This window comes from Besnoitia besnoiti, chromosome VIII (genome assembly GCF_002563875.1).
Source record: "Besnoitia besnoiti strain Bb-Ger1 chromosome VIII, whole genome shotgun sequence".
Taxonomy (NCBI): Eukaryota; Apicomplexa; class Conoidasida; order Eucoccidiorida; family Sarcocystidae; genus Besnoitia; species Besnoitia besnoiti.
In genome coordinates, this window is record NC_042363.1 from 512,107 (window position 1) to 539,169 (window position 27,063).

The window sequence follows — 27,063 nt, forward strand, 5'->3', positions numbered from 1 at the left end:
TCAAAATCGTTTCTGAAATTCCTTTGCCAGCTGAGCAAATTGGTAGTCATTGAGCAGGCCGCGGCTGTACGCCGTCGCGAGCACCTGCAAGCAGAAAACCGCAGACACGCAAAAATCTATTTAAATTCGTTCAAAACGCCAGCGCACTTTGTCAAGAAGAAGTTCAGTGGAGAAGACAAAATGACACCCACACGAAGCTGGATCCGCGCGACTTGCTTATATACTTGCCCTTCGCACTCATCTGATTCGAAAGAGACGCTTGGCCGCGTCTGCATGCCTGCATGCGTGCGCGTGTGTGTATTAGTGCAAAGATGAATACGGCATAAATAGGAGACCATTCGTTGCTTCTTTTTCTCTTCAGTTCCTCTACGCACATCATGCAGGATCGAAGGCAGTTTCAAAACTACAGGCACGGCCCGTTCCACACACGGAAAATCTGCCAGAGAGAAAACGGTAAACAATAGGCATGTGACTACAGGTACACACGTATGCAGTATTACATAGATAGATAGATATAAATAAATAGATAAGTAAATAGACAGACACACAGATAGATACGAAAATAGAAAGATAGATATCAAGCAGAAGCGGAAAAAAAGTGACAACATTCGAAGGATCAGCTCGCCATTGCGACCTAGGCCCTGAATGGATTTCCTCCTTCCCGTCTCCATTCTCTTTCAAGAAAAAAGAGCGCAAGGAGCTCTCCTCAAACTTTCACAAAAATTTACCTGCTGAACAGTGGCGAGCGTCTGCCTCTCCGCTGACTTATCCGAGGCCAGGAGGACGGGCGTCTCCGCACTGAAAAAAAAAAAACATTTTGAACGAACATGCAAGCTCTGGAGATGCATGCCAGGGTAGGCATCAAAGTCCCAGAGGCCCAATATTCTGTGATTTTCTTCGAATGTTTCAAAAATTCTGGCATACACGGACTGGCAACAAGCAATCGTGAATGGAGTGGTTCGCTTTCGATCTCAACGCAGGGTTCAGACAACCGCAGAGATGCGACGCGGGAGGGCAGCGACGGAGAGAAAATGGCAAAAACAAAAAATAAAAGGACCTACTTCCAGGTGATGTGCATCGTCGTATTGGCTTGAAGCATCGTTGGCTCTCCGTCGATCTGGAGAGGCACTTCTTGAGGCAGAATTAACTTCAACTCTCTCCCTTGACAGATGCGGACTGGCTTCGCCAAACCGACCTAAAACACACACAGAGCATGTAAATGTTGCTAAAATCACTAAGTATCCCGCTTATCTGCATAGCTGCGCGGTGGAAATTTCACATTCTAAAAAACTATACGTATTTGGTTATATGACTATACATAGACGGATATACAAATATATATATATATATATGAATATTTGTGGACGCAGCGAGGCAACCTGCTCATCGACGGACTAAAGTTAGCTAGAGAGCGCCAGACAGATGGAGGAGCGCAGGAATGAACCGAACTTGCGAGGAGAGGCGCATGCGGCGGGAAAGGACACAGAGGCAAGCGAGAGGCGTTGGTAGAAGCAGGGACAGGCAGACACAAGGAGAGGGAGAAACGCGTGCAAGGTCGATACGAACAGCTCGACAAAGACGGGAAGAAGAGGCGAAGACATAAATCTGCAAGGTGGGCGCAGCGCCGCGCGAGTTCGCGTCGGCCGCTTACTTGAACTTGGCCAAGGTGAAACAGACTTTTGAAGCCCACAACCTCGATGAGTTGGTCGTTGATGCTCTGCTGTCTCCACCTGGCTCGCGCGTTTCCATTCGTGGATGCGTGATTTGCGTGGTGCAGAAGTTTGTCTCCCGCTGGCAGCGGGGCCTGCTCGGCCGCCTCTCTCTCGCGGTCAGGCCCTCCAAATAGACCGCCCACGCCACCGTAGAGCTCCGAGGAAGGTCTCGCCGTCCTCGCGGAAGCAGGCCGGAATCTCATTGCTTTCTTCTCCGCTCGAGTCTCCAGATCTCCCTCGTCCTCGCCTGAGGCAGTGTCTCCTCCAGACGCGAACAGAGCCGACCTCTCTTCTCTTCTGCGCGTCGTCGCGGCCTCTCCCTGTCGCCCGCCAGCCTCGCCTCGCGCGCCGCCACTGCTCGCGAAGGCGCTCTTCCTCCTCTCCTTCTTCGCGCGTCGTCGCTCGTCTTCAACCGCTCCCTCCGGCGCCGCGCAGCAGACGCCGGCGGGAACCCCGAGCGAGGAGCAGCCACAGCAGACTCCGCAGCAAAGCATCCCGTTTTTCTTCTCTCGTCTCGCTGCGTGGAGGCCGCCCGCGCTCTTGATTCGCCTCTCCCCACCCTGCGCGACCGTCTGCACCTCGTCGCGGCCTCGCCTACGCCCCGCTCGGGGCTCTGCCAGGAGCGCTCGACTCACAGGCTGCCCGCAGGTAGGACACACCGAAAAAGACGCCGAAAAAGAAGAGTCTCTAGGTCTCGCGTGCTCGTCTCCCGAGGGGCGTATGGACGTCCGCTGTCGAGAGTCCGCCGCTGCGCTCGCCGACGCTCCGGCTCTCACACCTGCGGAGAAGCACCGCCGCCTAAGGCGCATGGCTGATATCTCGGGGGCCTTCGCGTGGTCGCGCGGGTCCGAGGACAAAATGAGAGAAGACGACGCAGGCGATAAAGGGAAATCTGAGATTGACGACGACGAACACGTCCGCCGGAGCTCCTGTCTGAGAGCGCGCGTCCGCATTCGCTCCGCGGTCTCCTCTTCGTCGCTAGTGGCGGTGTCCTCGCCCGTCGTCGCGGCCGGTTCGCCTGCGAAAGAGGACGACGACGATCTGCTTTGGAAGGAGACAGTCTCCTTCCTCCGGATGTGTCGGCTCTTGCTCTCTCTGTGCGCGGTCGCGGCGCCCTCTCGCGCTTCTTCTCCTCCTCCGCGTGTCTCCGCCTCTTTGCATGGTCCCGTCGCGCTCCGCTCCGCCTCCGCCCCGTCGATCGCGGTCGCACCCCAGCCCTCGCGGCGGCGCCCGAGGCGCTCCGCGTCGAGCCGCAGGGGCGCGGAGTCTCCGCGCCGCAGCGCCGGCGCGGAGAAGGGGTGCGGCGAGTAGAGTGACAAGGGCAAGGAGGGCTGCGACCCCGAGACGCGCCCAGCAGTCGAGAACGACGACGACGAAAAAGGCACTGGCGACTGCAGGTCTTGACGCGGCGCAGCAGTGCCGCGCCGGTCGCCGCCTCGCTCGTCTCTCCCGCGAGAGAGGCCGGCGTGGGGCCCTGGTGCGGAGCACGCGGTCGACAGAAGGGAGGAGGAGAGGGAGAAAGCAGACGCAGAGCCAGAGGGCGACGACGAGGACGAGGTGAGGGAGATTTTTGCGCCGCAGCAGCAGCAGTGCCCGATCACGGCGCCCTGCGCAGCCTCGCAATCGACGCCGTCCTCGTCTCGCCGCCTCATCCCAGGCCCTGGCGCGCCGAAGGGAGAGGAGACACAGGCCTCTGCTGTGGCCTTCGCCGTAGCCGAAAAAGGCCGACGCGGGAGCAGCGAGAGGGGCGAAGGCGAGGGACCCGGCGACCTTCCGGCGGTCGCCAGCTGACCAGTCGTGTAGGAGGACGAGAGAGACGCAGAGGACGACGAAGACGACAAGTCTGGGGCCGCCTTCAGCGCGCCCGCCGGTTGCGGAAAAGAAAACGACGAAGAAGACGACGAATAGGAGGGCGAAGACGACAGACGGACCATCTCGAGGCTGTTCCCGGCGCCCCTCCCGCGGGGACTTCGCCCCAGCGCCGAACGAGATTCCTGGCTCGCGCGCGCGGCGAACACCTCGCACGCGAGCGACGCAGAGGAGACGGACTGCTTAAGCAGCTTTTTACTCGCGAGAGACAGAGGCAGTCCGTGCTCCGCAGCGAGCGAGACAGACAAATCGTGAGAGGAGTGCCGATGCGACGCAAGAGGTGACAGCCGACCCGGCGACCGCGAGGTGGTGGAAAAGACAGAGTCTGGACAAGTGTCCCACAGCTCCACGCCGCCTGAAGAAAAAGCCAGAAAAAATACTTCAAAATCAGAATAAAAACGGCAAGAACTCATAGAACATACTAGGGCGCACTCCCAGGCTGGCATACCGGGAGAGCTGGCGCCCAGTCCAGAGAGGATCGAGCCTCACGCGGGGGCACGCAGACCAACGCGACACCGCGATGCAGCTGAACAAAGTGAGACACGCTGGTCGGCAGATCTGCAGCGGTGTCGAGAGACGTCGCGTCAAGCGCAACCGAGAAGAGAGACGCGCGGGAACCTCTTTCTCGCTCTCTTGTGAGGCTTTACCTGCAAAGCTGGGGATATTCACGACGCAGACGCCCTCGAGGTAGGGCAGCGGAACTTCTTCGCCGTCGCAGAAAATCTTCAGCCCTCGCAAGGCAATGTTGGGCGTCACCAGGAAGTCCCGAAAGCCGACTTCGCCATAGAGGAATTTATTCCCGAGCTGCATACAAGCGCAGCGCAGACGTCGAGCGCATGCAGCGATGGACCTCAAAACTCGACGAGAACAAGACACAAGGGGAAACGACACAGGGGGAAACGACACAGGAAGAAACGACACAGGGGGAAACGACACAGTACGGGGCGTTTTCAACGCACAGATGCTCGCGCTTCGGTATGAAAAGCACTCACAAAAACAATCTTTGTGAAAATGGTCCGAGTTCCAAGAGACTCGTGCTTCGGGATGAAAAGCACTCAATTTTTTTAGAAAAAAACTCTCAGTTCCGGCTGCCGTCTCCCCTCGGTTTTTTCCCAGGCCAAGTGGTTCCGCGCATTGGAATCGCAGGAAACAAAAGGCGTTTCTCTGCTCTCGTCAAGCGAATCAGACACACACTGCGGAGAGACAGAACGACACATTGTGCCTTGCGATTCGCAGCTCGATACGGAGGCCATCACCCGGCGAGAAGAACGCACGAGGGGTTTTATAGAGCCGGCCTCTCGCGCTTACTCGACTCTGGAAAAGCTCGGGGTTCTCCTCTCGCAGTTTGTGGAACTTCAGGACGATCCGCGCCGCGACGCCCACGTCGAGGTAGTTGGAAAACGTCGTCTCGACCAGCGGCGCATTTTTGTCAGATACAACTGAAAACAAAGAAACACATGAGAGGAAAAGCTCTCGACAAGCAGCCTGCGCGTCGCACCGAGAACGCGGCCCCCAAAACCTGCTCACAAAGCACGCCGCTGGCGCTGTTCTGGAGAGGGAACGCCGCGGAGTACCAGACGCGCCTCTCCTCGCTCTGCCGCGCCTCCACTCGCAAGACGAGCGGAGGGAGCCGCCAATAGCCGCAGGCAGCAGCCTGGTGAAAAGCAGAGGAGTCTCTACGTCCTTTTAATGTCTTTCCTTAGCAGGCGCTTCCTCGCTTTCGCTGTGCCTTCGTCGGCCTCCTCAAACGCACCTTTCACCTTCCAGAGATCCAACGTCGAGGAGACTGCGCTCTGAATCTTGAGAAGATGCTGAGGCACAGACGCACACCAGCGGCGAAGCGAAACTACCGGAGCCCTGCCACGACGCAGCCGAGTAGACCCCACGCACAGGCGTAGACCGAGGCATACTTGTATGCACAAAGCACATGCAACTGTCTCTACATATATATATATATAAATATATATGTATGTGTACTACATGTACCCATCCCTGTGGCGGTCGAGTTTTTCGTCGTTCCGCACAGGGAGAGAGCGTGCTGCGCGACTTCTCCATCGACGCACTCGGTCGGCTCGGCTTCGGGGCGCCGGTTTTTCTCACCTTCATGATGTCTCCGTCGAACGAGAAGCCCCATCCGAGGACGTTGCTCAAGTCGTTGCCAGTTCCGAGGGGGCAGATGCCCACAGGGACGAGGCTGCTGAGGTCGCTCGCGCCGTTGTTGGTCTCGTTCTTCCCTGAGAGACTGCCCTCGCGGCGGCGCCTCGTGCTGCGCTTGGCCGTCTCCCCAGCCTTCTGTGGGGCCCGCGGGCTCGGCGCGCCTTCCGGCGGGGCGCCCGCCCCCGCGGCTGGGGCGTGTGGACTGGCGGTGGTGCGGCTGCAGGTCTCGTCCGCGCTTCTCGCGGTATCGCCTTCGGCTGCAGAGTCGAGGGCGCCGCTGCCCGTCTCCGAGGCGCACGCGCCCCTGTCTTCCTCTGTCTGCTCAGCCGCCTCGCTGGGCTCCGTCTCCGCCTTCGTGCCGTAGACCTTGTGGATGCTGTCGATAATCCACCCCACAGTCCCGTCGCCGCCGCACACGAGGACGCGCAGCCGCTTCGTCAGCGCCAGCGGCCTGAAAAAGGTCAACGCGCGCGTCGGTCCGCCCTCCGCTTGGATGTCAATCACCTACGCGGAGCCACAGAGACGCGGGGAGAAAGCTGACGCCCAACAGCACCCGCCGAATAGGGCGAGGCGAGAGAGAGAGAGAAAGAAAGCGAACAGACACGGGGAACGGCGGAGACGCGCGAGACACAAACGCGAAAAAGAGGGGAACAAACCGCGCTGCCCGCCGCCAAGCTCGCCACACTCGCACCGGATTCACCGCCAAGACTATGTCTGCGTTTTCTCGCATTCAAACTCACAGCAAACTCCCAAACAATGATAGCCATGCGAATGTGTTGGGAAGTTCGCACGTGTGAGCAACCTCCCACGCAGCTGCACGTAGGTGCATGTTTTCGTCCCTCTCTGAATGCGTTTCACCTCTATTCCGCAACTCTCTCTCCGATTCAAACATAGAGTCATGCCGTCCACACACGCAGCGCAGACAGGCCGCGCAGACAGGCCGCGCAGACGCCAACGGAGATGTGACAGCCGCGAGCGAGGTGAGACGCTTTCGAAGCGCAGACGCGTTCCCCAGTCAGCGCGACCCCCGGGCGATACTCAATCGCCTGACACACTCTGCGCAACATGCATAACCACCATACGGGTACGGGCGCCCTGACTTCGACGAGAACTTCGTCTGCGGCAGTTTCTGTCGTGGAAAGAGGCCCCTCTGTTTACCTGCAGTGGGTTGAGGACTGCGACGAGGTCTTTGTATATCGACTTGCCAGTCTGGCCGCCGCTCTTCACGTTGACGAAGACGAGCAGCGGCGTGGCGTGTGCCTCTGCGAACCAGAGACTCGGATTCGACTTGAGTCTCCACACGGAGGCCTTGGGCGGCATCACCTTGGCGACGGTATACATCATCTGCGTGCGGCTGCTTGTCTCCCCGCGCCTCGCCTTGCCGCCCCCCACAGAAGTCTTCCGGCTCGCAGCCTTCAGCGGCATCTGCGTCTTCTTGTTCGCAACGCAACGCGAGCCTTCTCCCCCGCCCCTCCGGGCTCGCTCCGCGCCCTCGTCGCCGTCGCTCCGAGCGAACGAGAGCGTCAGCTTCGCGGGCTCGCTGCTCGCTTTCTCTTCCTCGGCGTCCTCTTCCTCTGTGGAGCAGGCTTGTCGAGATGCGTCGCGCGCCGCGGCCTCCGAGCCCGTTTCTTCTCCCGATCCTCCACACCGCCGGGGCGCCCGCGCTCCAGGAGAAGGCGAGGCCGTCGCGTCTCCAGAATGCACGGCGGCAGCTCGCCGCGTCTCTCCCTCACGGGCTCCGCTGCCGGCTGCCGCCTCATCCCCCACGCTTTCCGCGTCTCCCTGCGCGGCTGCAGCTTTTCGCTGCTGCTTCCGCTCTTTAGCGGCGCCTTTTCCCGCCCGCGCGCAGGGGGCCTCGACGCTAGAGGGCGCCGTGGGCGTCTCTGAAACAGTTGAACCGGCGGGCGCGCTGGCGGCTCGTAGGCGGTCAGTCGACTCGAGCGAGGAACAGGCTCCAGAGCAGGACAGCGTGTGGGCATCCCCAAGAGAGCCGAGATCTGGAGGCGCCGTTTCTCCTGGCGCCTGAGACTCGCGGTCGATCTTGGAGAGGCCCCTGTCTCCAGCAGCGGGTTCGTTCTCTTTGACGCCGCGTTGCGCAGCTGGCGGTTTTCCTTCGTGTGCGCTATCATTCTTTGGAGCATGTTTAGTCTCCTCGCCGACGCGAGCCTCCTCTGCAGTTGCTTTCTTCTCGTGCCCCCCTTTCTTCTCGTCCTTCGCTTTCTCTCTTGCTGTCTTTCGTTTCCCTGTCTTTCCTTTGTCCTCAGGGGTGGCGGCGGCTACTGCTCCGCCCTCTTCGGGCGCGTTCTGGCTCGGCGCCTCTGCTTCGCGCGCCTTCCATTTCCCGCTCTCAGGAGCACAGGCCGCACCCGCAGCCTTCGCAGTGTGTGGGGTCTTCTTTTCGCCTGCGTGCGTTTTTTGCTCGAATTTCAGCGATTTTTTCAGGGGCTGGACGATCGTTTCATTGAACTTCCGAACGCCCTCCTGAACTTCCCTGAGGCCCTCTTTGAATCCCTCCTTCATCACTTCCTTGACGCCCAGGCGCCCCCAGAGCGAGGAGGCAACGCGCAGCAGGCCGCGGTTCGAGGAGAGGAGCGAGAAGCTGAGACTGACGGCGGAGGGAGGGAGAATCAGCTGGCGGAAGGCGCCGAGGTCGCAGAGCGGCGACGGGAGGCGGTGGCGGCACTCCTCGTGGAGCGTGCGGTTGCACCAGAGACAGCGGAGCCCGTCGAGCCCAAAGTTTGAGCTGCAGGCGAGTCCGCAGCAGCAGCACGTGGCCTCCGCGGCGAGGTTTCCTTGGATGAAGACGTGCGGTGTCGGCGCGGGGAGACAGGGCGTCTTACAATCGAGGCGCTCCGCGAGTCGGAGGCACTTTGTGTGCGCGTAGCGCTGGCAGAGGCTGCAGGCCCAACCCGTGTTGCGGTAGATGAGGAAGCCAGAAATCAGCTGGCGGCAGACTGAGCAGTAGCGCGGCGAGGAGGACGACGAGAAGGGCTCCCACTGGTGCAGCGACTTGGGGATGAGGCCCTGCGAGCCCGCTTTGTTGTAGTGGTGCACGCGGTAGCGCCAGAAGATCTGCGAGAGAAGAAGCAGAAAGAGCACTGTCGCGAAAACGCTCAGCACGACGTGCAGCATGCGCGCGCCCGCGCCTGCGCCTCCGCCGGGGGCCTCGAGGAAAGGCAGACGCGACAGCAGCGAGAAGACGCTGCGAAACGCCAGCGACGAGTACGTCCTGCATGCGCGGACGCCCACAGCCAGCGTCTGAGTCGCGAAACTCAGGAACGACGGGCAATCGCTGTCGCCGTAGTACGCACAGAAAAGGTCGTCTGAGTAGTCCGCGGGGGCCACCGACGCCGAGGAAGAGACTGCGAGCGCGGGGAACAGAACGAGACTGAGGAGAAGCAGCAGCGCGGAGCCGCGGCGGAGCTCCAGGCTTCGCGCCGGTGAGAAGCGCGGCCGAGGCGGCGCCGACGCACGAGCAGACGAGACCCCGCGAGGCGCCGCGCCGAAGAGCCGAGGCGGAGGCGGCGCCATCTCCTCGCGCTTCGGCTGTCACAGGGGCCCAGACGGGGGGGGAGAAGAAGAGCCCCGGAAGGAGGAGGCCTCAGACCCGCTGGAGAGCGGGGGGCGGGGGGCGTCGCCAGCCCCTTGCAGGGAAGGAGAGCCGTGACCCCAAGAGAGAAGGGCACATGAGAGACGCCGCCGGGAGACGCGAGAGAAAGCGATGGCGCACGCCGGAGGCGCGACGGGCAGTTTGAAGAGGGACGAAGCGAACAGGAGGCGCAAATGCTGCCGCTCACCTGTTGAACAACAACTGGCACAAAGGAGAAGGGCTGGGCGTTCCTTGGACAAAGATCCTTGATAAGAACTGAATCCTCAGGCGCGCCATTTTCGAGTGGGAGAAAGCAAGAAGAAGCCGAGACCGAGCCGTGGGCAAGCGGCACGTGTGTATCCTTTGAAACGGTGGAAAAACGTGGCAAGCTCGCAGCACGCAGAAAAAGAGCCTGAGTGGCGGCTCTGATGAGAAGGGAAACTAGGCGAGTCGGCCCCTTTCTTCTCCAATGTTTCAGCGAAGCTGCTCGTCCGCCGGTGGACACGCGGCGCCTGTCGACCTCATCTTCGCCTGGCCCCAGGCTTCCGGGAACGCGAAACCTCCCCAAACTCGAAAAAGTGGAACAAGAGGGCTAGAGCAGGATCCTGGGTGATAGGGTCGCCGAATCGTTGTTCATTGCTTCCGTGGAAACAGACTCAAATCCCGTGCCTCTCTGCAACGCATATTTCGCTCCTGAGTGTGACGAGGTGGCGGGAGCTAGTGAGCCTTGAAGTCCCCGAATCGAAAGGAAGGTATTGCACTTTTCGCAGATAGACGCATTTTGAACGGAAATCAACGCTGCACACCGGTAGCTTCAGTCGAGAAGAGAAGGAGAGATTAAAAATCTCATGTGGCGATCAAGGCTCGGCACCACACAGTGCTCGTTGAAAACTGAGAAAAGTAGTCATTCAGGGCAGGGTGTTGTCCCTGAGAAAAAAAGACCATTGACTCGAGATGATGGAAGTGCTGACGCTCTGAAGAGAGAAGGCTTCCCCCACTTTGCAGTTTTCTCCTTATCTGCTCCAAGTTTCGCATGTCAAGCAGGCAACTCTCCCGCACGAAAAGGGAACTCGGTGTTCGATTGGGAGAGAGCAAGCCAAGCGGCGAGAAGCGCACGGCGAAGGCGACAGCGAGTGCTACGCAGACTCGAGAAAATGACGAGGAAATCAAGTTTTCTCTGAGTGTGTCTATTCGAGTAGACACGTTCTTACGTCCACGAAGGTGTAGATGCAATTAGGCGAAGAAACTGAGCGAAAGACTGCCTCCTCAATCAAATAAACGCGTTGCAAAGCAAGCCGGGCAGACAGCGGTTCTCGGAGTCGACGCCTCAGTCAGCAAGGCAATGAACGGGATACTCGATGATTCCGTACTCATTCGAAGTCCAGTTTCGGCCACCGGCACCCCTTGGGAGATTGCTGTTGAGGAAACCCGGAGCAAGATTCCTTCTCATGCTCCGAATGCCAAGCAATCACGGGATTTCAGGGGACTTCCGGGGCGAGGGGTTTCCGTGCAAAAGACAAGTGCGCAGCGGAGTGGCGTGGAACAGCGTTTCCTCGATAGGCTGTCCAAAAAGTCAACTTGAATGAGGTCTCACATCGCTGCACCTCAGCATCCCCACTGCAATTTTGTCTGTGTGTAAAGTATCCAGAATCGACGTCTTCTGCCTCCGCGATGGCAGCCTGCCTTGGAGCTACGTGGTTCCCCATTCACATATACCTCATGTCGAGTCCGCCCCGGACGACTTCCCTGCAAGCTTTTGGAAAGCGGTAAAAAGAACAACTGTAGAGCGGCTTCTTAACTAGCAAGAGACTGCAGCCACTCTTGTAGTACTGTTTCTCGGTGGGTCTGTTTCTTTGTACGTCGGCGATACAAGTCAATGTCTCTGGTCTGGAAGTTAAAAAACGAATTCTGACCGCCCAGTAACGCATGCGAAGCGGCTCTCTGTGGGTGAGGTGTTTCTAAAGAGTGCTTGACACTCTGCGAGTACACAGCCAGCCACTGAAGATGCTGAGTCAAGCATCCCGTTTCACTCATACTTTTGAGGCCGCTTTATATGTAGAAGCAAGCACGCAAACACAACCATACATCGTCAACATGGGATTGGGACACAGTTGATAGACAAGGACGTACCTGCATTACAAGTCAACAGAGGTTGCGAACAGATTCCATTGTCGGGCATTGTACCCCTGCACCTACAGGGAAAAAAGCAACCAGCTGGGAAAGTTCATACACGTTCACCTCCGTTACTACTTCCAACAGAACGTGCGTTTCTTCCACGTGCTTTGTTGCTGCCTAGCGAACCAGAGGGATTGTAAGCTCGTCGGCTCCGAGCGTAGTCATCCTTCACGGGTGGAGAGTGTAACTCAGCAGGCTTCTGGTGATTTGAGGGACTGGTGCTGCGCACGTGACTCGCCCATTCCTTGATGCAAGGGACGATGTAGAACCCCGACCGCGTGTGCAGTCTACCTCACAAGGCATGAGCATTTCGCGTACTCGGCAGACAGAAAAGCCTGCTGCCCGAGCACTTCATGTGCTTCCCTACAGGATCTGTATGAATCGAGTTGCTAGAACAAACAGAACAGCAGAAAACAACCTCCTCGATGCCCTGCTCCCTCTCCCGGCCCCCTCGCATAAAACATGCCCTCATGTGGCACTTCGTCGGCTCATATATCGAGCAGTTCGCTAACTGACAGAAACGGACAGCAGCGGTCATGGGCGCGGCGACGCCCTACAAGCGTGTGAGGTGGAGTGAGGTAGGATGCCATGCTGAGTCGGTGCAACAGCGATTACAGGTCTGACCCCTGCGTGAAACTGGCATGTGCCCTCACCCGCTTTCCGCTTTTCTTGCATCCTCTCGGAAAGGGCAAGTGGTTGTACGTCTACGTCGATGCATCGCTGCTGCTGGCGCCTTTCGGCGTTCTGGTTCGAAAGGGGAGGACAGCCTGAGAACCATCAAACCACCGGCAGGGGTTCTACCGGTTTTGTACCGAGATTCTGGCAGTGCATCATTTCAGAACGTTCTCAGTTCATGAAGTATCGATCGAACGCCCTCAATGAAAGTTTCAACCTTTTGGGTGAGGGTGTTGTTCGTATGCTGCCTGAAGTAATGGCAGCGTCTCTTCAATATGCGCAGCGACTTGGCACCTGGGTCCACCATGCAGACGACCTACATCGAGCCCAATAGACGAAGCACTGAATATACAGTCCCGGCCGTCGTGCTTGAGCTATAGAATTTGAGCATTATTCATGCCTACAACACGTAAAAAGCGTTCATCCAGTTACTAAATAGGTGCCAGGCCAAGTAGAACCCGATCCCTGTATTTCGTGAAAATGTGGTAAAGATAACTCCCGTACCGGATCCCGAGGGGTGGAATTATATGAAGCGTACATTCCTTAATATCTGGAACAATGGAATCAGGTTATTCTACGGGAACAAAATAGCGTCTCTTGTATGTCACCACCAGATACTGCTGATCCCACTGTACAAGTACAGGATGTAATCCTTTCCCGGTGCAGCAAACTGCAACCGGCGGCTGTTTTATGACAATCCAAAGGTACGTAATTCCTTGTCAGGTAGTTGACGAAATACTTGCGCTCTGCTGTTCAGGTGCCGGGGAAAGCGAGCCCGCCGACAGACGCAAGCGTCTGGGCCCATCTGGCAGCCGTTTATCCGGCCGAAGTAACGGGCTGAAACCGATCCTGTCCTGTCTTGAGGGCTCTCTTCACGAAATACCAGGTGTCCTCATTCTTTGATGTCTCTGTCCTGTGTAGACGCAACTATACTTCACTTGCTTTCGTTTCCGGGCACTATCCTGATTACGTATGGCATACCACCAATATCCCGCCGCCCTGCAGCGTTACACTAAGACGACACATTTGAACCATACCGTCGCGCCGTCCTCCACAGCCGGCACCGTAGTGAGGAAACGTCCCCTGGGAACGCGGGACACGATGCTACTAAACCCGTCCGCTTTTAGGCAACGAAGGCGGGTACTTACTAGAAAAAAGCGAATGCAGTAACGTCAAGACAATCGAAGGCATCGGTATTTGCAGAAGAGGACTGAACTAATATCGTTCAACGGTTTCAAAGCACTTCCGCCATGAGCTGGTGGGGGATTTCCCCTGCAGCCACAGATTCTTTATTAGGGTGGCTTCTAGTGAAGCCTAAGACTTTGGGGTGTTCCGTTTTAACAGAGACGCCCCTGAAGACGACTTATTGTTACGGCAAAATCAAGATGTCCAAGAGGACAAGAACCACAGCATTTCTCGCGCACCGCCTTATAGACTTCTTGCCTGTCACAATTTTGACTTGCTCTTTTGCACAATTTAACCACCGAAACCGTAGAGGGTTCTGCCCTGGCGCTTCAGGGAGTAGACGATGTCCATGGCAGTGACAGTCTTTCTGCGAGCGTGCTCCGTGTAGGTGACGGAATCCTTGATGATGTTCTCAAGGAAAACCTTCAGGACACCACGGATCTCCTCGTAGATGAGACCGGAGATACGCTTCACACCACCACGACGCGCCAGACGGCGGATGGCGGGCTTGGTGATACCCTGGATGTTATCACGCAAGACTTTTCGGTGGCGCTTCGCGCCTCCCTTTCCCAAACCCTTTCCGCCCTTGCCTCGGCCTGACATTTTGCAGAAAAGAAAAAAGGAGGTTTTGAAATCTTAATTCCGTGCGCGAACACGAGAAACGATACTCGAAGTATCGAAATAATGTATGCACAGAGAAGAGGGCAAAAGAGTAAAGCACTCGAAATTGAAGTGGCTTCCGACGGCCGCTCGTCCCCCCCTGCTCTCGCATCCTCCCCTCGCCGGACTTCAGACACGGCGTGCGGGGATTCTACAAATCCCTGACAGACGCCGCACCACCACCACCCCTGAGTGCAGGGAGCTAGCCGGCTAGTAGCGTCCGTGACGACGCCCCTTCCCGCGGATCGCTCCAGCAGGGGGTGGTTATCAACGATCAACTCCGATCGCAGACGGAACCTCCGATTGTGAACCGCGAAAAATTACACCACAACAGTGTTGCCAGACAACGGCGAACTGCGAGGTGCATGCTGGGGAAAATCGTTTTGGCACGGTGCACTATGCGTTCGTCCCTCGCGCTAACTCGATTGCAAGCATGTTTCCGGATAATTAGCTCCGTCTTCATCTGTCTTTTCTGTCTTTCGACTGTTGCACATCGGGGTAACATTCACAAACAAGGATTGCGGGGTACACTTGCCGCTGCAGCTGGAGTTGCCGCAAGTACACCGTCCACTGCACGTTCTGTCGCTGCGAATCGGCTGCTGGAAACTTCCAGACCCCCCCACACACAGACACAACGCACATCTGTCTTTCCAGCCCTGATGAATATGAACACTGTACTTTTTGTTTGTCTTGCACTGTTGGTGCTCAGCAGCCAAGTGCCGGTACAATAAACTTAAAACGTACAGGTGCCCGTACGACCCGGTGTGGTGTTTGGCGTCATGTGTCGTGCAGGGGGGGCCGCCGGGATTTAGCCTTTTTTGGCTCCCGTAAGTCGTTTCAGGAAGACGTTTGCGGGGAACTACGCAGATTATCGTTTTCCTGCTCATGTTGTAGCGTACTTCTTAGGGGGTGTGGACCGGGAATTTCCGGCCCGGGGTTCACCTTGGTTTCGTAAGAACTCGAACTTCGTTACTCTTTGCGGGCTTCCTGACCAATTATCGTGCCAAGGGATCCACAGCGATGTGCTAGCTGTCAGCGTGATTTTGTCTTCGTGTAGCCGATGGCGATCAGTGGAGTGAATGTTTGCCTCGAGAAGCTCAGGGTTAGCAACGTACGGCTTTCTTTAGGCACGAGAGTGCAACCGGTAGGGCGCCGTCGACTTCCAGCAACCGTTGCCGCGTCAGATGTTGCCATTGAAAGCAGTGAGCTTCTGCTGAGGTGTGAGCTTAGTTTCCCGTCAGGTTGAGCTCTTCCTGGGAGCGACTTCGGCGTGCGATTTCAGTGGGAGTGTAGGCAATGAACGTACTAGACACTAGACAACCGCCACTGGCGGGCGGCGGGACAACAGTCGCGGTACCGGCCCAGCTAAAAAAGGGTTCAGATTTTTGAACCCCTCTGTTGCTACAGCGCCACTCCATAACCATAACACGTAAACCCTAAACTGAGCAGCGACCGGGTGGTACATGATTTCGACGCCAATCCCGTAGATGGCTCCAATTTTCACGTCCCTCGAGGTAGTGCTGGTCGCAAGCGTTGAACGACGCGGAGAGGGAAACAGCGTAGAGACGCATGATGCTGAGCTACGAAGGTAGGGAGAAGAGTGCTCGTAAATCCTAGAGGCTGGCCCCTTGCCTTTGTATACGCTAGACGAGTTCACCCAGAATTGACGCCATCGCAGGTGGAGCACTCGTGTTTCATAGTGTGGCTAGCAAGCATCATGCCCAGGTACGGTTGACACCAGAAACGCACAGCAATACAGAGCAACGACCAACACAATCCGGGACGCCGGTAAAGTAAAAGAGCTCAAGACTTGTGCCAATGCATCCATCAACCACTGAACTCGCACGCACAGAACTGCTGTTGATGATGTACTACTGTAATACAACTTGCCGAAGATTTATTTTATAGGCGAAGAACGAATGCTGAGGGGGAAGTATGTCTACAACACCTTCACCGTCACTGCTTGTAGTGCCTCCAAGATCTGCTCCACCTGTCAAATCCTCAGGTGGATGCGGACAAACACAGCAACCAAGCTCGGACATGCGCAAGGCAGACAGACCTTTCCAAAAATGACAACGAAAACGACAGCTAAAAGCATGACACTGGACCAAGGGCTCGTGGTGCCAGCCATAGTAAACATCGTATGTACAGAATCAGATCACATTCTGATGAGAATATGCGCATATGCGTTTTCATTTCCGAGTTGACTCACAAGTGCACTTTTGCTCAAAGAGGAAGCAAAACGACGCACGCTGTATCCGGGAATGGACTTCTTGAGGTGGACATTTGGTCCTTTCTCACTTGAAAGAAGCAAGGATGAGGAGGCGCGTACAGCCGCTGCTTACGATGCCAGTAGTACTTATAGTTATAGCAAATCTGTTACTTCCACCTTTTTTTGAGCAGCCGATGAAATATGTAATCTACGATCGCGCTGAGTATTGCTTAGGTGATGAGGGGTTTAAACATCAGTTCGATTCAGGATTTTACTACTCTGAACTTGCACTCTGTTAGCTTGTAGCGAGCTTAGCAAATCTCCCATCGAAACAACTAAGCTGATGGTGAACCTGTGGCGGCGCACATTAGTTGTTGATTATGCCGACATAGTCGTGGTGATTCTGTGCAGAAAACTACCATCCTGCCTAATCCCGGGCGTCGACTCGGTACAGGGCGAACATGGGTAACCAAGTCGTTACTCCCTTTCATCTCATTCCAAGATGGTACTTTTCAGCATATATTATGCGTTCTTGAAAGCAGTCTCATCCGGAACCAGTGACTGGCCAGTGCTTATGTTCTCAGCATGCCAACAAACAATCAACAACAAAGGAAGAAACTTGTTTTATTGCATGACAGGAGAGAAGCTGAAGCTGCATTACGCTTACACACGTTACGCTATGCGTACCAATGTTAAATAACAGAATGCCAACGACGCGAAGTGAATCTGACATGAAGCCATCTTGAAGGAAATACAAAGAGATTTCACTTGATGAACAGGGACTGGGGAGTCACTCAGGGCGGTGGTGTTGGTATACTCCGAACCGAAATAACTAGGTTGTTTGTATATCATGACCGTTACCCATGTTCAGTATTTTAGGGACTACAATGTCTCTGTTTATTCGATTTGAGTGACACAATTCTGGATTGCAGAGAAGATCCGACATACTCTATGAGTTACGCGGTGCAACGCTGCTCAAGCTCTCTAATCGCTGAACCATCCGCGGTTCGTCACTTTCGGAAATAATATTATTTTCAAAGGCTTTGAATATGACAAGGATAACCGCCGTCTTGGCAGACCAAACACTCATACGACTGGCCCCGTCCTCCATTACGTGGTGCATCCAGGGGGCTGACCAGCGTGACGGCTCCTATCAACTTTTACGCAGAGGGATACCTACCCAAGAGGAGTCTTAGGCAATGCAGCGGGATGGTAGTGTGCTAGGGTAGTAAGGAACCTGGTTCGTTTTCCGTATTCGTGACCGAAGTAGAGTGCTGGAGAGGACTCTGGTGGGGAGGTAGAGACTAGCAAGTGCGTTACTGTTCGAACACTACCATATAGACGCGTGCACAGAAGCAAGCTTTTTCTCGTTACAAAAGATCCACTCGGAACACGAAGAAAAGCCTAGGGTTTACTGACCTGAGAAAAGGCTATCGCCATCCGGTCTTAGCCATCCATGAGCGAGTGGTGACCGGGAGATGGTTATACGGGGGACACGGCTCGAAAGGAGCTCATGTTCTCAGTGGCAAGTACTCACAGAGGGCGCGGCGAGCAGCCGACAGCAAACCTCCTGTTCAGTTGACAGTTATTCCTTCCTCAGTATTAGATCGATCGTGAGCACAGGGGTCAAAGATACCAGGTAGTGAGGAAGTTTCCAGTACTATCGACCAGTGTGGTCTACCAACTGCGAGCCCTGCCCCTATCTGGGACTACCTGAGCGAAGGTTTTGAAACCTCTTGGCGTTTCTGTTTATCCCCATTTGCCAACAGCTTCATGCAGGATGTTTCAGGAGCGACCGCGGTTTTGTAGATATCTTGTAACACTACGGAAAACCCAAGAGCAGTTTACCCCTCAGGACTTACTGTGAAACACATCTGTTAGAACGGCCTCCAAGGCATGCCACCGTCAGTCGTTCGACATGCAAAACAACATCGATAGAGACATGTGAGCAGCCTCTGATACGCTCGCAAGCAGGTACAAGTACGACCCCCTATAAGAGATATTCTACGAGAAGAGCACAAGACCGAGCTTCTAGCACTATTTGCAAACATGGCGTGCTGCGCCTGTAAGTGCCAACGGCTCTACGCCCTGCGTGGAAAGTTTTCAGAGGCCCTATTACAGAGACCTCAGATCCTGGATGAAACTCATCACCGAGGGCCTGTCGCATATAATCATAGAACCAATCCTATGGTAAGATGTACGATGTAAGCTAGTCGGCTACCATCTGGATGACGATCTGCGGAAGGGAAGCGGACACCGATGACATACCTTGCCTTGGTCAGGGGGAAAAGACATTTCCAGTATTGTGCTTTTGAAGATGCACCCTCGACATACGTATGGCTTCTTCCAACTAACGCCGGGACGTAGATGAGGAAATACCAACGGCTGTAAAACACGCGTTCCTTGAACCGACGGGGTACTACGCCGCGTAGCTCAGCAGTCTCAATCGGTTCAGCAGGTCAACGGATTCAAGTTTGCGTGGGCGACTACCGAGTATTTCCGCGTTTTCCCCGTGCGTCATTTTCTTCGAGCTACTTACGTGATAATAACGATACATGCATGGCCTCGCTATGACCTTGGTTCTTAATGCCTGCTCTGTACGGAGAATATGGGAACTTCTTTTACCATTATTTAGGTGGTTCGGAAGTCCTTTTCTCAAGAACTAACGCGACATGGATAATAGTCGACTCTTCTAAAGTGTAGCCGGTACTGCTGGGACTGTGTATTATGTACTAACGGTAGTACTCTCAAGCCTCTTCTTCCAAATAGGTTTCATGGAAAACCTGAAATTCGCATGTCTTATTGACATTTAGCCGCTAATATATAATAATCTAGCATATAACCATCCAGTAGATATTTATGTATCGCAGGTTCGCTTGCACGTCGCGCTATACTAAATTAATCATATGACTTCTCGTACTTCGAGATGCTAACAGCGTGTGGGTGAAGGGAGCGCGTGGCAGCTTGTCTCCAGAATGGGTCGGGGTGGGGGGCTTGAAGATGTCCCATATCACGACTTCTGTCGTTCCTCGGTGTAGACGCCAACATTCGTAACAAAGTAGAAGCTTTTCAACGAAACCCCAAAGACACACTCTCGCTGTGAGGTGGCCTTGCTTGTGCTTGTCTTCAGCGACCGTCGGGGGAAGTTTTTGTGATCCTGTACTCGGATCAATTCTGATTCTGCGTATCTCGCGATCGCATTAACGTTAAGATCATTCGAAAAACTTTGATACGTATTTGTGCGACTTCAGTATCACATTGGTTCAGATGCATCCAGATTGAAGACGAGACACGACTGCTGCTAAGGGAAACGACAGCTGCTTCTCAGTCTTCAAACTACCATGGCTGGTGATGCGGATCCGCGAGAATGAAATAATTCAACGTAACAGCCCGGAATAGGCACGTGCTAGCCGTGGCTTCACTCTGCGGACAGCTGCAGTCTCGAGATCCAGCAGAGGGTCGCGGACAGGGTAGAGAATAGAAAAGGTGGAAAAAGCTTGTGGGGGAGGGATTGAGAGGGGACAAACGAAAAGTGTTTTAAACAACAACTCTCTTACATCGGCGTTCCATCACAGTGAACTGCGGCTAATGTGACACAACGTCCTCGATGAACACACGACACAAGTCCACGACTGAGGCAGCTGCGAAGCAAACACTTTGAAGCGACGAGAATACTGCTCATGAGAGGGCAGAAGAGCGAGACAGAGGAGAACCGCGTCACAACTTCAGTGCCTGTCACAGCCTTCGGCGCTTCGCAGTTCTTTCACCCGAGTCTAAAAGCAGCCTCTGTTCCGCGAGTTTGCCAGCTGGACTATTTCGCCACGCCAGGAACGAAGTCGGCTGAGAGGCTTGTGCTCTGCGCGGTCTGGGAAAGCACACAAAACGAACACAAGCGCGTTCAAGGCTCGGAGACAGACTCTGCCTCCCGTCTACGCTCGGCCTTACGGAGGAGCGGAGTTTTGAGCGTCTGCCTGCCGCACCGCGTGTTTGCGTTCTTGCTAGTGAAGTCTTTTTGTGGACTGAGATTTAGAGTCTCAAACGTATCTTTAGATGTTCGCGTCCCAGCTACACACCGCGTTTCTTCGAATTCTCATCGTGACTCGCTTGTCAGAATGCCAAACTGCTTTCTTTCAGCACGCGACGCCCGGCCTCAGTGCGAGATGCGTATGTCGTCTTTTTTTGTCCTCTTCGATTTGTCTCAAAAGGTCTACACACTACACGGAAAAGCTGAGGAGGATCCCTTCTCTGCATCAGGAATCTCTCTTCTGTCGCTACTCACGTGAAGCTAGGGTCTTCAGCCGGCAACCCGACCCTCGGCTCTCTTCCTCCTTCGAGGAACTCTCTTCTGCCTTCCGCATACGCTCGCGGCGTTTCTTCGCGAAGGCGATCGCCTGCTTCACTCCCGCCCTCCCAGGGTTTCGTCTGCTTCCTCTCCACTTCTGAGGATCGCAGGCTGCCCAGGCGGCGCCACTCCACGTCCGCCTTGTCTCCTCGTCCGTCGCCAGCGACCTGCAGCCCTCGTTCTCTCCAGTCTCCGACTCGCAGGTCTTCTCGCTGTGCCCAGTTCTCCTTCTCCCTAAACGCGGAGAAAAGCTTGTCGTCCCTGCGAGGAAGCGCAGGAGGGAAATTTCGCAGTCGGAATGCGTGCCTCTGAGTCGAGAGAGAGTCGTCGTCGGATCCCCCCGAGTCCGCGAGATCGCGGCTGCGAAGCGAGAAAACGCTTCTGAATGGCTCGCGCCGTTCCTGCTCAAATCGCCGGACGTTTTGCTGGCTGTCGCTTTCTTGGGTGCCCCCGTGGAGCGGCTCTCCAACTGCGGATGTCTGAGCCTCGAGTTTTCCGTTTTCCTCTGCCTCTCCCTCGTCCGCTGCCTGGAGAGGGAACCTCGCGTTCTCTCCGCGTCTCTCCGGGGCTTCTTCGGGGCTTCCGCTGCGCCGCACAGGCCTTTTTGCGTGCGCCCGAGCGGCCAATCCCGCAGAAGCAGCGGGAAACGGAGAAAAGACGCCGCCTGGACGGCCGCCGGAAAGACTATCCACATCGTCTCTCTCTGCTGGCGCGAGCTCGGGGAATCGCGAGTAGGAGAGCGAGTCAGCGAGAGTCGATCGCGAGGGAGAGAACGGAGAGTGCGCCAGCCAGCGGGAAAAACTCTTCGGCCGACTCTCCGTCTCTCTGGCGCGCGCGCCGCCTAGAAGATCCGCGGAGGACGATTCAGGCGGGGAGACTTGACTCCGCGTGGAGGAAAGGGGGGGCCCAGATGATTGAGACGACGGCGAGCGGTCTCTCTGCAGGGTGCTCTGCCGAGCGGCTGCGTTGCAGTCCTGAGAAGGCCCATGCGTGTCTCTCTGCACTTCCTCCGCACAATCCTGAAAGAGCTCCGCGCTGCTGCGGAGAGCTGCCTCTCCCTCCACCCTCCGCTCGCCTGCGGCACTGGGGGGACGGCTTTCGCGGTCATGGAGACTCGCGGCTTCCGCAGGCTCCGCACGCGAAAACGCGGGCAGGCCGCGCTTCTCCGCCTGCGCCGCGGCGAGTTGCGTGAGGAGGGGGAATTCGTCGGCCTCTGTGCCTCGCAGGGCGGTTTCGCGTCTCGATAGGAGAGAGGCACTACCTGCCTGCTCGAGGAACCCGAGAGACGAAGAAGGCGCACTCCACAGAGGAGATAACTCTCTTTTGGTTTCGTCTTTCTCTTCCGCGCTTCCGCGGTCGCCAGCTGAAGGCGCTTTAGACCGACTTGCGTGTTGGTCTGCTGACGATTCTCGCTCTCGCGGATCTGCGCCGCGAAGAAAGGCATCTAAGGGCTGCGACGCCGGCGGATGTGCAGAGAGGGGCGACGAGGATGCGAAAGACGATGCTTTCCCCGCCGCACGCGACATCGTGGCAGGCCGAGGACCGCTTCCTCTTGCCTCGGCGAGAAGGGCGTGCGTATCCTTTTTCTTTTCTTCAAGTCTGGGCGACGACGACATGAGAGACGAGGCTGAAGGTTGCGCGACGGCAGAAGACGGCGGAAGACGAAGAACGGAGAGAAAAGGAGAAGAAGCAGAAGGCAGCGAAGGGGGGGAGGGCGGGAAGAGGCGGGCAAGAGTTGAGAAGAAATCGGATAGCGAAGAGATGAGGAGGAAGACGACAGCGAGCCAGAGAGCGGCTGAGCGGGAGAAGGAGAGGGAGCGGGGCGAAGCGATGTAGAGGAAGAAGAAAGCAGACTGGAGGGGAGGAGACTTGAGTGACTCAAGGAGTTGGAGGAGTCCCGCAGGAAAAGCTCCGCGGCAGATGCACAAAAGTGCGGTCGCTGCAAACAACACACACATTCCCGCGTCTCATTCACATGGGGAAGAACACTCGATCTGCGGGATGCGGTGAGCAGAGTGGCGGATTCCTCGAGTGGGCAGGCCAGGCTTCTCGGCTTCCAGGTCTCAACAGCTGCGCGCCCTCCTCTGCCACAAAGGGACACATGCAAAACTATATACACATAAATGCAGGAATGCACAGACAGAGGCGCGCTAGTTTTTTTCTCCTACTTGGGGGCTCTCGAAGCTGAGATCGTCATCATCGGGACGGAGGTGGCTGTCCTCCTTCTCTTCTCTTCCTCCCGGCGCAGCCGCGGGCGTTTTTTGCCCCGTCCGATTATTCCTCATCTGCGACGGAAAAGTCCTCGGCGAAGAGATTGAAAACGGGCACGTCTTTGGGGGAGGCAAGGCGCCTCTGGGCTCTTCGTTTTTACGGACTTCGAGACTTTTTCTCGTGAGACGCTGCTGAGGAACTCCGCGCTCCTCACCCCGCTGCTGCCGCCCACTTCCGGCGGCCTCTTCTTCCTCGCGCCGCGCCTCTGCTTTCTCCAGTCCTCCCCCCCCGGGGCTTGATCGTCGCCCTGCGGCGCACCCCCTCCGCTGCTGAGGCCGAGCGAGAGGAAGGAGACGACTGCGGAGAGACTGTCCTGGAGCCCGGCGAAGAGCGCCGACCGCGGTCGTCGCGCCGCCGCCTCCTTGGCAGCTTGCTCCGCCCGCTCTCTCTGCTTCTCCTCTTCCTCTCTGAGCCGCCGGCGGATGTTCGCCAGGGCGTCAGCGACTCCCGGCAGGTCTTCCTGTTCATTGAAGAGAGGACGCGATCTTGGTGCTGACGGCCGCCATCCCGCCGCCTCCTCCCTCGCGACGACAGCCTTAGCCGTCTTCATCATCGGCCGTTCCCCGACCCGACGCGCCGCTCGGCTCTGCGGAAGAAGCCGCGGACCTCCCCCCGCCAGCCTCTGAGACCTCCCCGCGACTTTCCGCCTCGTCCCCTCCCGCGTGACGACGCCCACGGTCCACGCGGGCGCCGCTGCCTCCTCGCTGAAAAGACCTTCTGCTCCTGCCGCCTCGCCGCCCGCTGCCTCCTTTGGCCCCAAAAGAAGACTGCTGCGAGAGACGAGGGACGCGAAGGGGAGAGGCTTTTTGGCGACTGTCTTTTCCAGCGTGAGGCGCGTCTCTCCGAACGAAGCGAGGGACGACGCGGAGGAGGCCTCGGGCGCGCGAGGCGCAGAGGAGCGGGGGCGCGGGGAGCTGCTCCAGCGCCGGGAGTCGAGCTGCGACCGAATCTCCTCCATCCTTCGCCGAAAGGCTTCTTCGCCTTGGTGGTCAGACAGGGCCGTCCTCCTCGGCTTTTTTCTCGGCAAGTCCTCGTCTTCTTCAGGCGACAATCGCAGCTCATCTGAATTTGCAAGCGGCTCGAACCTCTCGGCGCCGAACACCCCGGGGGCCTGCCGCAAGATTTCTGCCTCGCCGCCTCCTTCCTCGCCGACAGGGGGCAGCGGGGGGAGGACGCCGCCGCACAGGAGCGCTTCTTCCGCCCTTCTGCTCACGCTGGCGACGGAGAGCAAAGCTTGATCCTCTTTGGCGGCGAAGGGTCGCGAGAAAAAACTTTTCGGCACCGCGCCCTCCGCCTCCCTCGGCGCGCCTCTGCTGCCGCCTCCTGCCGCCATTTCCCCTCGACTTCGAGAGGAGCCGTTCGCAGCCCGAAAAGGGACAGCTCGCTCTCTCTCCGCGGCAACCTCTCGGCGGCTCCAGGCCGCCAGCCCCGAGGCAGACGCCGAACTGAGGGGACGCGCCGCCCCACGACCCCCCGAAGGCGCACGCCGCAGTCCACCAGCAGCCGCAGCAGAAGCCGACGAAAGAGACGCAGAGCTTGAACTAGAAAGAGAGAGTCCACGGGCGAGTGGCTGTTGACGCGAAGAGGCCGCTCGGTGCGTCTCCTCCTCCTCCAGGGAGGTTCTTCCGAAGGTGTCTGACGCAGCTTGCTGTCTGTGGCAGTTAGACAAGGAACGCGAGGAGCGGAGAGAGAGAGGGAAACGGAACGACGCGCCGTCGCGTTTTCGCTCGGCAGCAAACTCTCTTCGGGTCGCGCGGGGAATCGCTGAGGGGAGCGAGACGCGACTTCCGCCGATCTTCTTTGTCGGTTCGTCGAGCAGTCGCCCTCTACGGTCTGCGGCCGCCTCTATTCTAGAGAAGGGCCGACCGAAACGGCTCTCTGTAGAAGTAGATTCGGCGCTCCCCTCCCTCCGGTAGCGCTCTCCCGTCGCTGCCGGTCTGCAGGACGGCAGTGCCCATTCCTCGGCGTCGTCTGTTTGCCCGCCGCCTTCGCCGAGCTCCCGCCTCAGAACCGCGGCGCGTCGAGAGGACGCTGAGCACGCGCGCGTCTGCGCGAGACGATGCTGCTGGGCACGGGTTGTCGGCGGCAAAGGGGGAAGGGGCGCTTTTCGCTCGGCTCGCGGCACAGCCCTCTGCGGCGCCTCAGGCCTCCTGAGCGCGTCGTCGAGACGCAGGGAGGCCTCGATGGCCTGTGCACGCAGGCGAGAGGCGCGCGTCTCTCGGGGTTCCGAGGAAGGGCGTCTTCGATGCGGCGACGAGGCGTGCTCGCCTCTGCGCGACTCGGCAGACGAGGCACACACGGAGGACGCCTGCCGAACGGAGGGAGACGCCGAACGACTGTATGCCCTCGGAGGGGTCGCGTCTCCGCGCGGCGGCCTCTGCGAAGCCCTGCTCTCCCTCGACTGCGACCGCGTTCTCTCGAGCAAGCGCCGGCTGGCCTTGACACTGGGCGAGCTTGCGCGAGAGGCGAACTCCCCTCCCATTGAACTCGCCGACGAATCTACAAGGAAGCGATCGCCTCCAAATCGGGAAGCTCTCTCCTTTCCGCCGGAAGCCACATCCGCAGGGAGCAGCGCACAAAGAGCCTCAGTCGGCTCTCGAGAGGCTCGGCGCCGCCCCGAGGCGCTGCGAGGTTCTGTGAGCGTTGACGCGGCGGCATGACCTCCCAGAGACGCAGAGGAGAAAATCGAGCTCGACAGATTCCGCTGACGATTCGTCTCCCTCTCAGCGCGTAGGGTCGCCATTTCCTCTCGAGTTTGCGCGGCGCAGGATCATGGGGAGCGACGCGCGTCGCTCAGAAGGTGACTGCCCGCTTTCCAATCGCAGTGACCTCGTGAAAGGGAACTCGTCTTCGGAGAGACTCAAGAGACAGGGGAGTAGCTCCTCCGTGAAAGCGATTCAGAGATTCGGCGTGGCGCTCTCGAGATACACCTGAGGTCGAGGGATCTCCCCATTCTTCGAGTTCCCGGGGAGAAGAAGAACATTTGCCTCACAGCCTCCTGAGCCGGGGGACGAACGAATTTCAAACAAGAGTGGAGACGACCCCAGCGGGAGCGCGTGCCTGTGCGGCTGCAGGGAGGGCGAAACCCCCCTCGCGCACGCGTGGGACGGCAGCGCCAGTGTCTGGCGGCCGAGCCAATGTCTGAATCACGAAAAACTCTGAGCTGGACAGCCTGTAGTTTGAAACTCACAAGGTTCCTGAGAGCGACGAGAGCTGTTCACCTGACAACACACCCTAGGTAGCCCGGGAGACAGATAGGCAAGCGAAAGATTCGGGTGTATCGGCTTCGCGATTCGTCTTGAGCGGCAGCAAACACGGCGAAGGCAGCGAACACACTTTCGAGAAAACGGGGGCGCCGACGAAAGAATGCACAGCTCGCAGAGCTCCGCGCTCTCAACTACGATAAGGTTCTGCTGCGACCGGTTTAGGGAAGCTGTCCTCTCTCCCGGACGGGACCCGACTGCAGACACCCCCCTTGAACCTTTTCACATACGGATCAACGACCCCTTTATGAATAAAATGCGCAGCCAGGCCAGCAAGCTGCGAGTGCTTGCCGAGGCATTCCGTGCTAGTGCTTCCTGCGGAAGTACGCTGTCAAGACACCACACTGCGCGCTGCCGATCGCAAACTTGCGTGACTTTTCGCAGCGGCCTCGATCGCCGAGTTGCCCTAAAGCCGCGTGCAGTGGCAGGCTCATCATTCTGGCGCGGGCGCGCCAGGATGAGTGGCGCGGGCGGGTTGGGCGGTTTCTCTCTGTGTCGGCGAGAGTCCTGGCGTCGTGGTTTTCGCATTAAGGGCATAGGTCTCCTCAGCGTGCAGTCTTGACGTTCTTTGGATTGTGCATGCAGAGGGACGCTCCACCAGGCCCCTCGATTCTTGCCTCGGCGGCCCGTGCATTAAACCGACGCACTCCGTGCTTCCTCATTCCGGGACTTCGAACCGCCGGGTTGGCTGCGGCCGCTCGCGGCGAATTGAGACTTCTGGGCGACGAGGCTTCCTCAGACCTGACCGAGAGGCGTGGAGAAATCCTCCTCACCACAGCGTGCCCAGTCTGCTTCGGGCGTCGCGCCCGCGCAGATCCGCGCGCGGACTCAAACGGAGCCGGGACGCGCGGTGTTTGTCATTCAGCGCACAGAAGCACCACGTGGCGGCGTTGGTGGAGCAGTGAATACTCGAGTTCATTTTATCTTCGTGGAGACCGCGTTACTGAGCGAAG

The 27,063-nt window shown here is 57.4% G+C and overlaps 3 protein-coding genes across 3 annotated transcripts; all 3 read right to left on the bottom strand.

The window, feature by feature from the left end:
- Positions 1–9,269, bottom strand: BESB_082100 (uncharacterized protein; the record flags this gene model as incomplete). Its single annotated transcript, XM_029366560.1, has 10 exons — positions 1–116; positions 713–798; positions 1,062–1,195; positions 1,652–2,325; positions 2,491–3,936; positions 4,229–4,385; positions 4,890–5,020; positions 5,335–5,392; positions 5,682–6,242; positions 6,897–9,269. 10 exons carry the CDS (start codon positions 9,267–9,269, stop codon positions 1–3), a joined length of 5,736 nt encoding a protein of 1,911 aa, XP_029217020.1.
- Positions 9,270–13,653: 4,384 nt separating this feature from the next.
- On the bottom strand, positions 13,654–13,965 carry BESB_082110 (histone H4; the record flags this gene model as incomplete). Its single annotated transcript, XM_029366561.1, has 1 exon — positions 13,654–13,965. The coding sequence occupies one exon, from the start codon at positions 13,963–13,965 to the stop codon at positions 13,654–13,656; it is 312 nt and encodes a 103-aa protein (XP_029217021.1).
- Positions 13,966–20,045: 6,080 nt separating this feature from the next.
- On the bottom strand, positions 20,046–25,590 carry BESB_082120 (uncharacterized protein; the record flags this gene model as incomplete). Its single annotated transcript, XM_029366562.1, has 4 exons — positions 20,046–20,099; positions 20,546–22,444; positions 22,745–22,861; positions 23,002–25,590. 4 exons carry the CDS (start codon positions 25,588–25,590, stop codon positions 20,046–20,048), a joined length of 4,659 nt encoding a protein of 1,552 aa, XP_029217022.1.
- Between the last annotated feature and the right edge of the window lie 1,473 nt (positions 25,591–27,063).